The following is an 11,648-nucleotide window of genomic DNA, read 5'->3' on the forward strand; positions in this document are numbered from 1 at the left end:
TCTTTGCGCTGTCTGGGTCTGGGTTGATTTCTCCCTGCGATTACCTCGTTGACTTCCATTGCCCCTGAACATCTCCGTCTTCCCCCCCCGACTGCGAACCCCACGGCCACGATGAGTCGGTACGCTAAACCCGATCGCCCGGTGATACATTGCCTGCGCGGATAGCTTGCTAATTGACGACACAACAGGACGGAGGCCGATTTGGCGATTAATATTCGCAAGGCTACTAGTATTGGTGAGTGGTGGTGCCAACGCTCCCGGGGTGTCCTGTCGACTTCAATGAACGAAGCGACTCCCCGCCAGGAAGAAGACCCTGAACTGACAATTCTTTCGCTCGACAGAGGAAACTGCTCCGAAACGTATGTGCTGATTCCCGCGTCCAATCCTCACGCTCGCGCCGCCCTTATCCTTATCCCTTCTTGTCGAGTCCCCCGGACTAACACGCCCCGGCCACTAGGGAAACATGTGCGGAGCTGTATCGTTTATACCTGGGACCACAAGTCGTCGGCTGCCTTCTGGGCGGGCATGAAAGTGTACGTTGATAATTGGTTGATTGCGGTGCCGTGATCAGGAGGAGTGGTGGACCGGGGCTGACATCGCCACCTACAGACAGCCTGTCCTTGCCGACGAGGTCCAGACGTTCAAGGCTCTCATTACGATACACAAGGTTCTGCAGGAGGGTCATCCCATTGTTGTCCGCGAGGCGCAGCAACATGCCAATTGGATCGATAGTTTGATGCGAGGCGTTGGAGGGGAAGGCATGCGAGGTATGCGCGGACAGTTTCATAGCTGCTGAGGTATCGCGGATGTTGACCATTGCTAGGATATGGCCCGCTTATTCGGGAGTATGTCTTCTTCCTGGAGTCGAAGTTGACCTTCCATCGCAACCACCCGGAGTTCAACGGTATGTTAGGGAAGAGCGTTTGAGGGCGACTGTTAGCTGACAGTTGTAGGTCTGTTCGAGTACGAGGAATACATCAGCTTGAAGTCTATCAATGATCCAAATGAAGGGTTTGTGTGGAAATACTCGATCAACAGGAACTGAGCGCTGACTGCTCGACAGATACGAGACCATCACGGATCTGATGGCTCTTCAAGATCAGATCGATGCTTTCCAGAAGCTGATCTTCTCGCACTTCCAGTCAGGCACGAACAATGAGTGCCGGATCTCGGCACTGGTGCCTCTTGTTCAAGAGAGTTACGGCATCTACAAGTTCATCACGAGCATGCTGAGAGCAATGCACACAACCACCGGAGACGACGGGGCTCTCGAGCCGCTCCGTGGCCGATATGATGCCCAGCACCACCGTCTTGTTCGGTTCTACTACGAGTGTTCCAATCTGCGCTATTTGACCAGTCTCATTACCATCCCGAAACTCCCGCAGGACCCGCCGGGCTTGTTAGGCGAGGACGACGATCGCGGCCCGGCTCTGCCAAAGCGGCCCACTAAAGAAGTTGAGCACGAGCCTACTCCGCCACCAAAGGAACCAGAGCCGATCAGCGACTTCTGGACCACCGAAGCTCGCCGTCAACAGGAGGAATATGAGACCGAACAAGCCCGTCTGCAGCAGCAGTGGGAGGATCAACAGCGACAGCAGATGCTTGCTCAGCAGCAGGCCCAGCACGATTTCGAGGAGCAGCAGCGCCTTCAGGCCGAGCAACAACGGCTGGCTCAAGAACAGCTCCTGCGCGACCAGTACTCGACTCAGACACAGGGCCGACTGGCCGAGCTGGAGCGGGAGAACCTGAACGCGCGCGCCCAGTACGAGCGCGACCAGCTGATGCTGCAGCAGTACGACCGTCGCGTCAAGGACCTTGAGGAACAGATGAACCAGATCCAAAACAACCTCAACCAGCAGAATGCCTCCAAGGACGAGCAGATCCACTCCCTGCAGGAGCAGGTGAACACCTGGCGGGCCAAGTACGAGGCCCTGGCCAAGCTGTACTCGCAGCTCCGACAGGAGCACCTGGATCTCCTGCAGACCACCAAGAGCCTCAAGCTGAAGGCCGCCTCGGCGCAGGAGGCGATCGAGCGCCGCGAGAAACTGGAGCGCGAGCTCAAGACCAAGAACTTGGAGTTGGCGGATATGATCCGCGAACGGGATCGTGCCATGCATGACCGTGATCGTCTGACTGGTTCCAACAAGGAAGAGCTGGAGAAGGTCAAGCGGGAGCTCCGCATGGCGATCGAGCGCGCGGAGAATGCTGAACGGCAAAAGGGCACGGAGATCTCGTCTATGCTGTCCAAGTATAATCGTGAGATGGCCGATTTGGAGGAGGCTCTTCGGGTGAGTTCAAAGTTAATGTGGCTGTGCTGTTTCTATATGCTGACCTCCTGCTCTAGACCAAAACCCGAGCCCTCGATGAATACTCCAGAGGCAATAACGAGCGACAAGGCGACCATGATCTGGCGCTCCGCGAGAAAGATGAGGAGATCGAGGTGTACAAGTCCGGCATGGAGCAGGCTTTGATGGAACTTGAGGAGCTTAAGCTGGTAAGCGGCTGTGTCTCTCGGTTGGTGTATCGTCGTACTCACCATACCTTTCTATGCAGAACCAAGGCGATGCCGACCATGCGCTGGACAGCCAGATCGACGACGTGCTGCACGGCACCGTCGCCAAGATCAACGATATCATTGATTCGGTGTTGCAGTCCGGTGTCCAACGCGTGGACGACGCCCTGTATGAGCTGGACTCGACCATGCAGGCCGGTAACCAAAACGCATCCCCGCCGTATGTGCTGTCGCAGATTGAGAAGGCGTCGGCGTCCGCTACGGAGTTCTCGACGGCCTTTAACAATTTCATTGCGGATGGCCCGAACAGCACGCATGCCGAGATCATTCGCACCGTCTCCATCTTCTCTGGATCCATTGCCGACGTGCTGAGCAACACCAAGGGTTTGACGCGCTTTGCCAACGACGACAAGAGCTCCGACACGCTGATCACTGCGGTGCGCAAGTCCGCCCAAGCCACGGTCCGCTTCTTCCGCGGCCTGCAGTCGTTCCGACTGGAGGGCCTGGAGCCGCTGCAAAAGACCGACGTCGTCATCAACAATAACCTGGAAGTGCAGCGGGATCTGCAGGCGTTGTCCAAGCTGGTGGACACGTTCGCGCCCAAGGGCAGCAAGATCAGCACGACAGGCGATCTGGGCGACCTGGTCGACCAGGAGCTGACCAAGGCCGCGAATGCCATCGACGCCGCCGCGCAGCGTCTGGCAAAGTTGCAGAGCAAGCCGCGCGACGGCTACTCGACCTACGAGCTGCGCATCAACGACGTTATCCTCGCCGCGGCTATTGCGGTGACCAACGCCATCGCAGAGCTGATCAAGGCCGCCACGGCATCGCAGCAGGAGATCGTGCGCGAGGGCCGCGGCAGTTCGTCCAAGACAGCCTTCTACAAGAAGAACAACCGCTGGACGGAGGGTCTGATTTCCGCCGCCAAAGCCGTCGCCGCGTCCACCAATACATTGATCGAGACCGCCGACGGCGTGATCTCTGGCCGCAACTCGCCCGAGCAGCTCATCGTCGCCTCCAACGACGTCGCCGCCAGCACGGCCCAGCTGGTGGCTGCCAGCCGCGTCAAGGCGACCTTCATGAGCAAGTCGCAGGATCGCCTGGAGACGGCCAGCAAGGCTGTTGGTGCAGCGTGCCGCAAGCTTGTGCGCCAGGTGCAGGATATTATTGCCGAGAAGAACCGCGACGAAGGCGAGGCCGAGGACTACACGCAGCTCAGCTCGCATGAGTTCAAGGTCCGCGAAATGGAGCAGCAGGTATTTATTCCCCTTCCCTTCTATCTAGAGTTTGTCCAGTATCAATTGACTAATTGTTTTACTTTGCACTTCAGGTCGAGATCCTCCAGCTCGAGAACAACCTCGCTCGCGCGCGCACTCGCCTGGGCGAGATGCGCAAGATCTCCTACCAGGAAGAGTAAGTACGCCTGGCGATTGCATTTGCGTCTGGCTTTTTCCTTTTCGCATATTGCTTGTGTGTTTGTTCCATCTCGCTGGATGAAGGTAGTGGTCATGTATATCTTGGAAGAATCAAGTATTCCGATTGTTTCATTTACTCTCCAACAAGCTAACCCCCCCCCCCCCCCCCCCCCTTTTTTTTTTTTTTTTTCTCAGCGTCCGTCCACCAACACACAACTCCCTTGTCTCATCTGCCCCCTGAAGTCGGTCCCTTGTCGTTTTCAGCAGATAGTCGCGTCGTGTTCCATACCAACGCCTTCAATTCCAATTGCAATTCCAATTTTTCAAAGCCAACCCGTCCGTTCCGAGTTCCCCCTCGTATTAATTTACTTTTGTCTCTCTCTTTTTCTTTGATGCGTCTCATCATCATCATCCACCCGCCGCCCCATTCAGTTAATAGTTTCTCCACCTGTCAGCACCACTCTAGCTCTAGTTAACCAAGTAAACTGACTCGTAACTAGTAGACTTGACTAGGGTAGTACAGTAAGCACCAAAGTTAGTTCCCTAGCCGGCCCCACCGATCCCCCCAATCCATGGACCGTGTCATTTCTTGGCGCAGCAGCAAACAAAGAATATCCCAACGTCACCTCGTCACCTTCGGCAGCCTTGCAGGACATCAAAGAAAGTCGTTGACGCCGCGACGCCAAGTGCGGTGATAGTGGCTAGCCTGCGGAGGCGGCGGGAGAGTTGATTTCAAATTGCTGGGTTTGTTTGCTTTTTTCCTGTCTTTCTTTCTGTCTTTGATCTGGGCTTGGCCCTCGGGAGTGCATGTTTGGTTGGATGGGTGCTAGATTACTGAGACTCAAAGGGAGAAAGATCTGGACTAGACTTGGACTTGAGGAGTGCAGGGTCGTTCGAGGAGAGTATACTCCATCGATACAATTGGTTGCTTCAGAATACCCATCTACGAGGAGATAGTTTACAAGCTGGAAAGGAAGCCAATTTTGGGGGGGATTTTTTTGGTATTTTCTAAATTACATAAAACCTAAACTGGGCGCCGGGGTATGAACAAGAAAGGCATGGGAAGTCTGCAGGAAAACCCCAGTAGGGAAAAAACCCGCGCAACGATCCACCACCAACACCCGTGGATAACTTCTCAGCCTAAAGAACAAAAGCAAATTGACAATTTGGAACAACCACACAACACCACACGCCAGAACCATAATGCCAAGACACCGTGCGCCGAGACACCAGAAACTCCTGCAGGCTTGCAACAAGACAGGAGGTTGACAGACAACGCCGCAACACCACGATGATTGACAAGGCGCGAGTCACCAGACGCCAAAACACCAGAAAACTCCTGCGGACTTGTGATAAGACAGGAGGTTGAAGTTAACATGAGAAAAGTGAGGGACAAGATGACAAGGCGCCGACGAACCAGACACCGAGACACCAGAAAACTCCTGAAGGCTTGTAATAAGACAGGAGGTTGAAAATTCTTTTTTTCCGGGTGATTAGTTTCAATTTTTTTTTTGAATCAGCTTCCGGCCTCTCCCCCGAAAAGAAGACACAAATGCAGACGTGTTTCGGAGTTTTCTGGCGTCCCCCAAGTAAAAAACAGAACAAAAAAGAAGGTCAAGAAAATCAGAAAGGACAAAGCAAAGGAAAGGGTAAGAGTATGCAATAGCTGAAAGGTCAAATCGTGAAAGACTTGAGTGAAAATCGAAAAAGGAAAGCAAGGAAGATGCCGAGAAGATCGCCAACACCCGTCGGGCCACGGCCTCATCCAACCCCCGAGGAGATCAGATCATCCGACTCGCCAAACTAGCATCAAAGCAATGATTGGGGCAAAGGAAAAGCGTTGGTGAAATCCGAATCTGTGTAAAATCGTGTTGTACATGCATCAATCGAAATCGTATCATTCATCGCAGGCCGTGGTGGATCACATGGTGTGAAGATGAAAGGAGGTCGTTCAAACAACGTTCTCATTCAAAAAGTTCTCGTTCAGAAACTCTGGGAACTCGAAGTCAAACCCCACATCGAAGTTCGGGTCGAGAAACTCTGGGTCGAAATTGGGTTGAATGTCGGCGTCGATCACACTGTGGATATATGGGTAAATCTCCTCAACATCCCACTCATCCATGACAACACGAGAAAGGTTGATCGGCTCATTGATGACCACGGTTCCGTTGTGGATTGTAACCTGGGCGTGGTTCAAAGCCAAAGCAGATTGAACAGCTGCGGGGGTCGTGCGTTCCTTGGGTACGCAGTAGTCCACGCTCTCGCAGAACTCGATAACATCCTCAATGTTGATAGGAGGTGCCGCCACAAGCTCTTCCTTGACGCGCGAAGGGCCGGTCTTCATCAAATCGTATCCTTCAGTAGACTTGACGATCTTCCATCCGCTCATCTGGAGATACTCCGCGGGCTCGGGGACTCCAATCAAAGGCGCAGTGAGTTCAATGAAATCAGGAAGCGATGGAGTATCCACATCATAGTCATCGCGGATAGTGGTGTAAGCCTTCGCAAGGATTGCCCACTTTGGCTTCAAGGTCTCCTTGGCCCACAGGTTGCTGATGGCGGAGGACTTGAACTTCTGAGGCATGCCAGGGAACAGAGTGGCATAGTAGCCTATCAAGATGTTAATATCCATGTGGCGAGAAAAGGAGATTGGAGGAATACTTACTTCGGAACACCATGAAAGAGTTCAGAGGACGCAGGCGCCGGGTGGTTCCAGCCTCACGAGCCGGGGCAGGGGCCGGAGTAACAGCCGGGGCCGGAGCAGGCTGCAATTGCTCGTCATCCTCAGCGTCATCTTCAGCGTCAAGTTCAGCGTCAAATTCGGCCTCATAATCGTAAGTTTGAAGCTGTGCCATGTACTCTTGCGGGCGGCGAGGGGGCATGAGACTGAAAATCCCATTGGCATAGATGTAGTACGGGCCAGGCGAGGTGGGAAGAGTGTGCTCAAAAAGCTCCTGCGGGAGAGAGTCGATCACAGTCGCAGCATAGTCCTCCATAGAAGTTGCACTCGAATTCCATCCTGAGAGGATCCGCTGAGCCTCATTGGCATGGAGGCTCGACAAGTAGCCGAAGAACTGCAACTGCGTGAGCGATTCGGTGGTCGCCATCTTGAAGCCGGTTTGTCAAGTACACAAGAGTGTTGATACAGGCAACAAGACAGCCCTCCAGGTCACTTTCACAACGTGACAAAGACCAAGCACCGAGGGCACAAGACTCGAGCGGGATACAGAACAGGTGAAGCCGGTGAAGTAGAGCAGAAGCAGCGAAGCAGAGCGAGAAAGGTAGACGAGAAAGGTGGGATGGGAAGAGAGACGAAGAGGGGTGGGAAGGAAAGGAAGAAAGGAAGAAAGAAAGAGAAGAGAGAAGAGGAGATAAACAAAGAAGGTGGGTGATGGGAACGGGGGTAGGTACTTTCTTTGTTAGGGGACCCGGGAGCCCAACACCATGTCTCGGGGCCGCGCCTTCCTATTCTGTCGACGAGTTTCTTTGTTTGCCTGGCGACGGGCCTGGCAACGGGGGCTGGGGAGGGAACTCGAGGTACCGTTGGAACATCTACTGGTGATGCTGGATGGTATTGCCATACTTGTGATCTTGTGGTTTTTTTTTTTTTATATGGTAGCCCTAACCTGGTGACTCCCGTCCGTCCTAGGTAGATAACCCTGGACAGTTGTATATTATGGGATACAGTTGTTCATCCGATCCCACTTGATTGATTTGCAGGATAAATCACACATCCACCCCTACTGATGAACTAACCGTGGTGTCACTGCATACACGTGGTGGGGCGGAGATCCCGAGAATGCAGGGTCCCCGTTCAGCCCTACGACATGACATAACAGACATTAATTAAATGATCTACCCGCAGAAATATAAAAATATACTATAGAATAACATGGTATTCTTTTGTGTTGATAACTATCTGCAACGAACCCCATGTGCTGGGGTGCTGGGTGCCTCGGCGACATCCATATATGGGATATATGGGATGGCCATTCGAGGGGCCGACTCGATGTTCGCGAGGTACTTCCCTCAAAGTACTTGTGCTTGCCTAGCAACGGCCCTGGTAACCAGTGAATGAACTCCGTGCCTTCCGTTTTGGGAAGCACGGGTCGTGTGCTTGAGGGACCAAACACGACAAACACTAGTTGCTGGGAACAACTACAGTATGGTATATGGCTGTGCTGGTGCTGATAATGGGATATTGGAGGCAGGGAGAGGTCTATATTCGTTTATGTAGAGTCTACCCATATAGCTATATACCCTCTCCAGTCTACACTCAGGCGTTGAGTCTTTTCTTGCACATCCCACTCCAAGTACACACTACAGTATATCCATACACGACAGAGATGGAAAAGTCCATTACAATAGAAATAATAGATATACCCATCGCAGAAACACCAGCCCATAATCCCCGAGATATACCATCTCAATGTTCCTGCGCCGACGAGTTCCAATCGCTCGCCCAGATAAACGTCGGACAGCGCCACTGCGTGCCCTTCTCCTTGTTCCCGCTGGGGCCGAGCGGCCGCGCACAGATCCAGAACGCCCGGCCGCAGTTGATGCCGGGCTTCTTGGTTTTCATGCTGATGCACGGCTCCTGGTGGCCCTCGCATCGGGGCACCGGTTTGCGCGTGAAGAGCTTGCTCCAGTCTTCCTTGCTGACGATCGGGTCGATGACCGTGTCGCTATCTGGCAGTTTGCCTGGCGTAATCGGGGATTCTTCTTGCCCCGTAGGGCCGGTTGTGTGTGGCCCTGAGGGTGGCTGCTTGGATGGACTGGGAACCATGGTCTTCGAAGGCGAGGCGAGGGATGTCACGTTGGGTTGTGCTGTAGCTGCGCCTGAGGTCTTTGGAGGAGAATGCGAAGTTTCGCCGCTTCCGAGGCTCTTCGGCTTGAAGAAGCCCTTTAGTGTTTTTTGTCCAGCGGCAGAGGAGGAGGGTGTTGAGGTGGATTTGGAACGTTTGGCGGACGGAATGGGGGCAGGCTGTGAGCGCTTGCGAGGAATAGGTTTTGCAGCTGGGCTCTCTGCCAGAGGAGGAGCGCTGTCTGTCTCGGAAGGTGTGGATAATGGTGCAGCAGGTGGTTCTGTTTCATGAACGGAAGGAGTCCTCTGCAGGTTGCTTGTGGATCTTGCCAGAGTGCTGGGAGGCTTACGGGCAAACATATCCTTGATGCTCCTCCGTTTATCAACGTCAAACTCTGGGAGCAGACGGCCAGACGTCGGGAGCATGAACTTGGCCGAATATTCTTGCTGACGCTCGCCGCCTTTGAAAGCGCCTGGCGGGTTCATCAGGTCACGGATATGGACGGGCTCGCCATCATGGGACACGATGTCTTTGAGAACGGCATAGACGGGACAATGGTCAGATCCCTGCGCATCAATTAGTAAGTGTGCAAGAGACAGGCAGGTACCAACACATACCATGAGGCCTTCCTGGATATTCGAATCCGCGAACCACTCCTGCATCCCCTCGCTGCAAAGAACATAGTCGATCCGAGACCCGTAGTTTCCGGGCCGAGCATTGATCCTCTGTTCCCAGCAGGTATACATTCCCGCACGATCGGGGTGAAACTTCCTGCAGAGATCATGCAACACCGGCCGTTCTCTACCTTGTTCCCGTTCGCCGATAACTACCCCGTCAGACAGTAACTGGTTGAACAGACGCCGCGGCGGAGTAGATATAAAGTCAGCCTCAGACGTCTGGTTCTTTCGAATGGCTTCCAGCGCATGCGCTGCGTCAATCGCCCCCCGGGAGATGTTGATGTCGCCCGTCACGACCACCCGTTTCCCCAGCGCAACAAGATTTCGAATGCGAGCATCCAGCGCATTGAGAAAGCTGATGCGAAAGCAGTGGCGGCTTTCATCCCGGTTTGCTGGACAATACACTCCGATCAGAACAAAGGCCGGGAACTCGAGGATGACACAGCGTCCTTCCGAGTCGAGAGTGGTGGCATCAATCTCAGTATCGGCTGTGGGTTCTTCATTGCCTTGCTGCTCGTCTGGATCCGAGTCTTCGGACAGAATGATTGGTCGTGCAAGCTGCTCAGAAGTTGGATATCCTCCAATCTGCTGCTCGGCAGGAAGATCCCGGAACGACACTGAGGAGTTGGGCGGACAAAGCACGCCCGTGATGCCCTCCTCGGCGCGAATGGGACTGCATGTCGCGTTGCGCGTGTATATGACCACGCCCGAGTACCCTGTGCCCGCTGTTAAACCACAGACTTGTACAAAGGGGGGCCAGTAGGTAGGCAGCTCTCACCCTTCTTGACTCGGGGGAGACTGAAATAACAATCCCACCCTGGAACCAGGACTATGTCATCGTTGAGGTCCTTTCTCTGGATCTTGGTTTCCTGAAAGACGACAAGGTCTGCCTCTAGGATGTCGAACATGGACTGGACTCGGGATTAGTTGGAGAACGACAAGAACAGAAGATGGGATCGCTAACCGCGAATGTACGCGTTCCTCGCCATGGCTCGTACGAGAATGGGTTCCTGCTCAATCACTCAGCACCGAGTACACTCCAATCTCCAGCTCATGTACCCACCGGATCCCATTGACTGTGGTCCAACGTCAGCGTCGATTCCAGACAGCTCCGATGGAAACGTACCGTTCCAGGTGGTGATACAAAACCCCATGGCTAGCTGCTAGCGCATTCGACGCAGCATATCCTCCGTCTAGTTAAATATGTCACTGCTTCCTTCCCCGTGATATCTCCCATCCTCTCACGTGACCAAACACCAAATGACATAATGACGCTGACATAATACGGACCAAGACGGGAAGAGAAGCACACTGCAACCCGAACCGCCTCAACCTCTCAATTCATTGAATTCACCACTCCTCCCCACTCCACCCACACCCACCATGTTCCCTCAGCGCCCCATCGCCCGCCTGTCCCAGCGTGCCGCGCAGCAGCTGCGCTCGGCCCCCGTTCGCTCGACCGTGCAGCGCCGCCTCAACTCGTCCAAGGCCGAACTGCCTTCGTGGGTTGCCGACAATGCGTTCAACCGCGAGCGCGAGGCTGTGAAGCACCATGCTGCCTCGACTAGCGGTACGTATATCTCTACTGTGATACAATTGTGTCTGTGGGATCGGGGTTTACTGACGAATTGGCTATGCAGGCTTGTGGCTTAAGCTGTCCATCTTGTGCGTTGATCGCTCTCCCTGAACTGAGAGGGGACGGGACCGGGAATTGGAACTAATTGGTCTTACAGTGCTGTTATCCCCTGCCTGATTGGCGGTAGCATCAACGCCTACAACCTCTGGAATGAGCACTGGGAGCACTGGGAGCACATGCCCCCTCTCGAGGAGCGCACCGAGTACCCCTACCAGAACATCCGCGTAAAGAACTTCCCCTTTGGCGACGGTGACAAGGTGGGTCTTTCCTTCTCTGTTTCCTATTGACTGTTTCTTGCTGACCACTGTCTTTGCAGACCATCTTGTAAGTTTCAATTCCGCACCACTCGCGACATACATTTCCATATCCGGCATCCATCTCATTGATTAACCCGAATCTCTCTACCCGACTGTTCCCATTCTGCTTCAATACATACTGACAACGGTTACAGCTGGAACTCCGAGGTCAACTACCACAACAAGGACAAGACCGTCTAAGCACCTCCTTTCCGCGACAGAGCTCGACTCCTCAGCGAGAGTCCCTGAATGTTTGACCGGGAGTGGGGTTTTGGATGCAAAGTATCATGTATATCTATCGCACTGT

General features: G+C 53.9%; 4 protein-coding genes across 4 annotated transcripts; 2 read left to right on the plus strand and 2 right to left on the minus strand.

Moving 5' to 3' along the window:
- Positions 1–111: 111 nt before the first annotated feature.
- N7474_005366 (putative cytoskeleton assembly control protein Sla2) lies at positions 112–3,929 on the plus strand (the record flags this gene model as incomplete). The annotated part of the gene is made up of 9 exons (XM_057196781.1): positions 112–119; positions 189–533; positions 610–767; positions 824–904; positions 954–1,011; positions 1,064–2,288; positions 2,345–2,494; positions 2,554–3,768; positions 3,843–3,929. 9 exons carry the CDS (start codon positions 112–114, stop codon positions 3,927–3,929), a joined length of 3,327 nt encoding a protein of 1,108 aa, XP_057054177.1.
- Positions 3,930–5,878: 1,949 nt separating this feature from the next.
- N7474_005367 (Mating type protein) lies at positions 5,879–7,034 on the minus strand (the record flags this gene model as incomplete). The annotated part of the gene is made up of 2 exons (XM_057196782.1): positions 5,879–6,537; positions 6,593–7,034. The coding sequence occupies 2 exons, from the start codon at positions 7,032–7,034 to the stop codon at positions 5,879–5,881; spliced, it is 1,101 nt and encodes a 366-aa protein (XP_057054178.1).
- A 1,319-nt stretch (positions 7,035–8,353) lies between these two features.
- N7474_005368 (DNA-(apurinic or apyrimidinic site) lyase APN2) lies at positions 8,354–10,317 on the minus strand (the record flags this gene model as incomplete). Its single annotated transcript, XM_057196783.1, has 2 exons — positions 8,354–10,134; positions 10,188–10,317. The coding sequence occupies 2 exons, from the start codon at positions 10,315–10,317 to the stop codon at positions 8,354–8,356; spliced, it is 1,911 nt and encodes a 636-aa protein (XP_057054179.1).
- Positions 10,318–10,792: 475 nt separating this feature from the next.
- Positions 10,793–11,542, plus strand: N7474_005369 (cytochrome c oxidase subunit VIa; the record flags this gene model as incomplete). The annotated part of the gene is made up of 5 exons (XM_057196784.1): positions 10,793–10,979; positions 11,050–11,074; positions 11,143–11,302; positions 11,362–11,369; positions 11,497–11,542. The coding sequence occupies 5 exons, from the start codon at positions 10,793–10,795 to the stop codon at positions 11,540–11,542; spliced, it is 426 nt and encodes a 141-aa protein (XP_057054180.1).
- Between the last annotated feature and the right edge of the window lie 106 nt (positions 11,543–11,648).

This window comes from Penicillium riverlandense, assembly GCF_028828495.1.
Source record: "Penicillium riverlandense strain IBT 135883 chromosome Unknown utg000003l_segment0_segment0, whole genome shotgun sequence".
Lineage (NCBI taxonomy): Eukaryota > Fungi > Ascomycota > Eurotiomycetes > Eurotiales > Aspergillaceae > Penicillium > Penicillium riverlandense.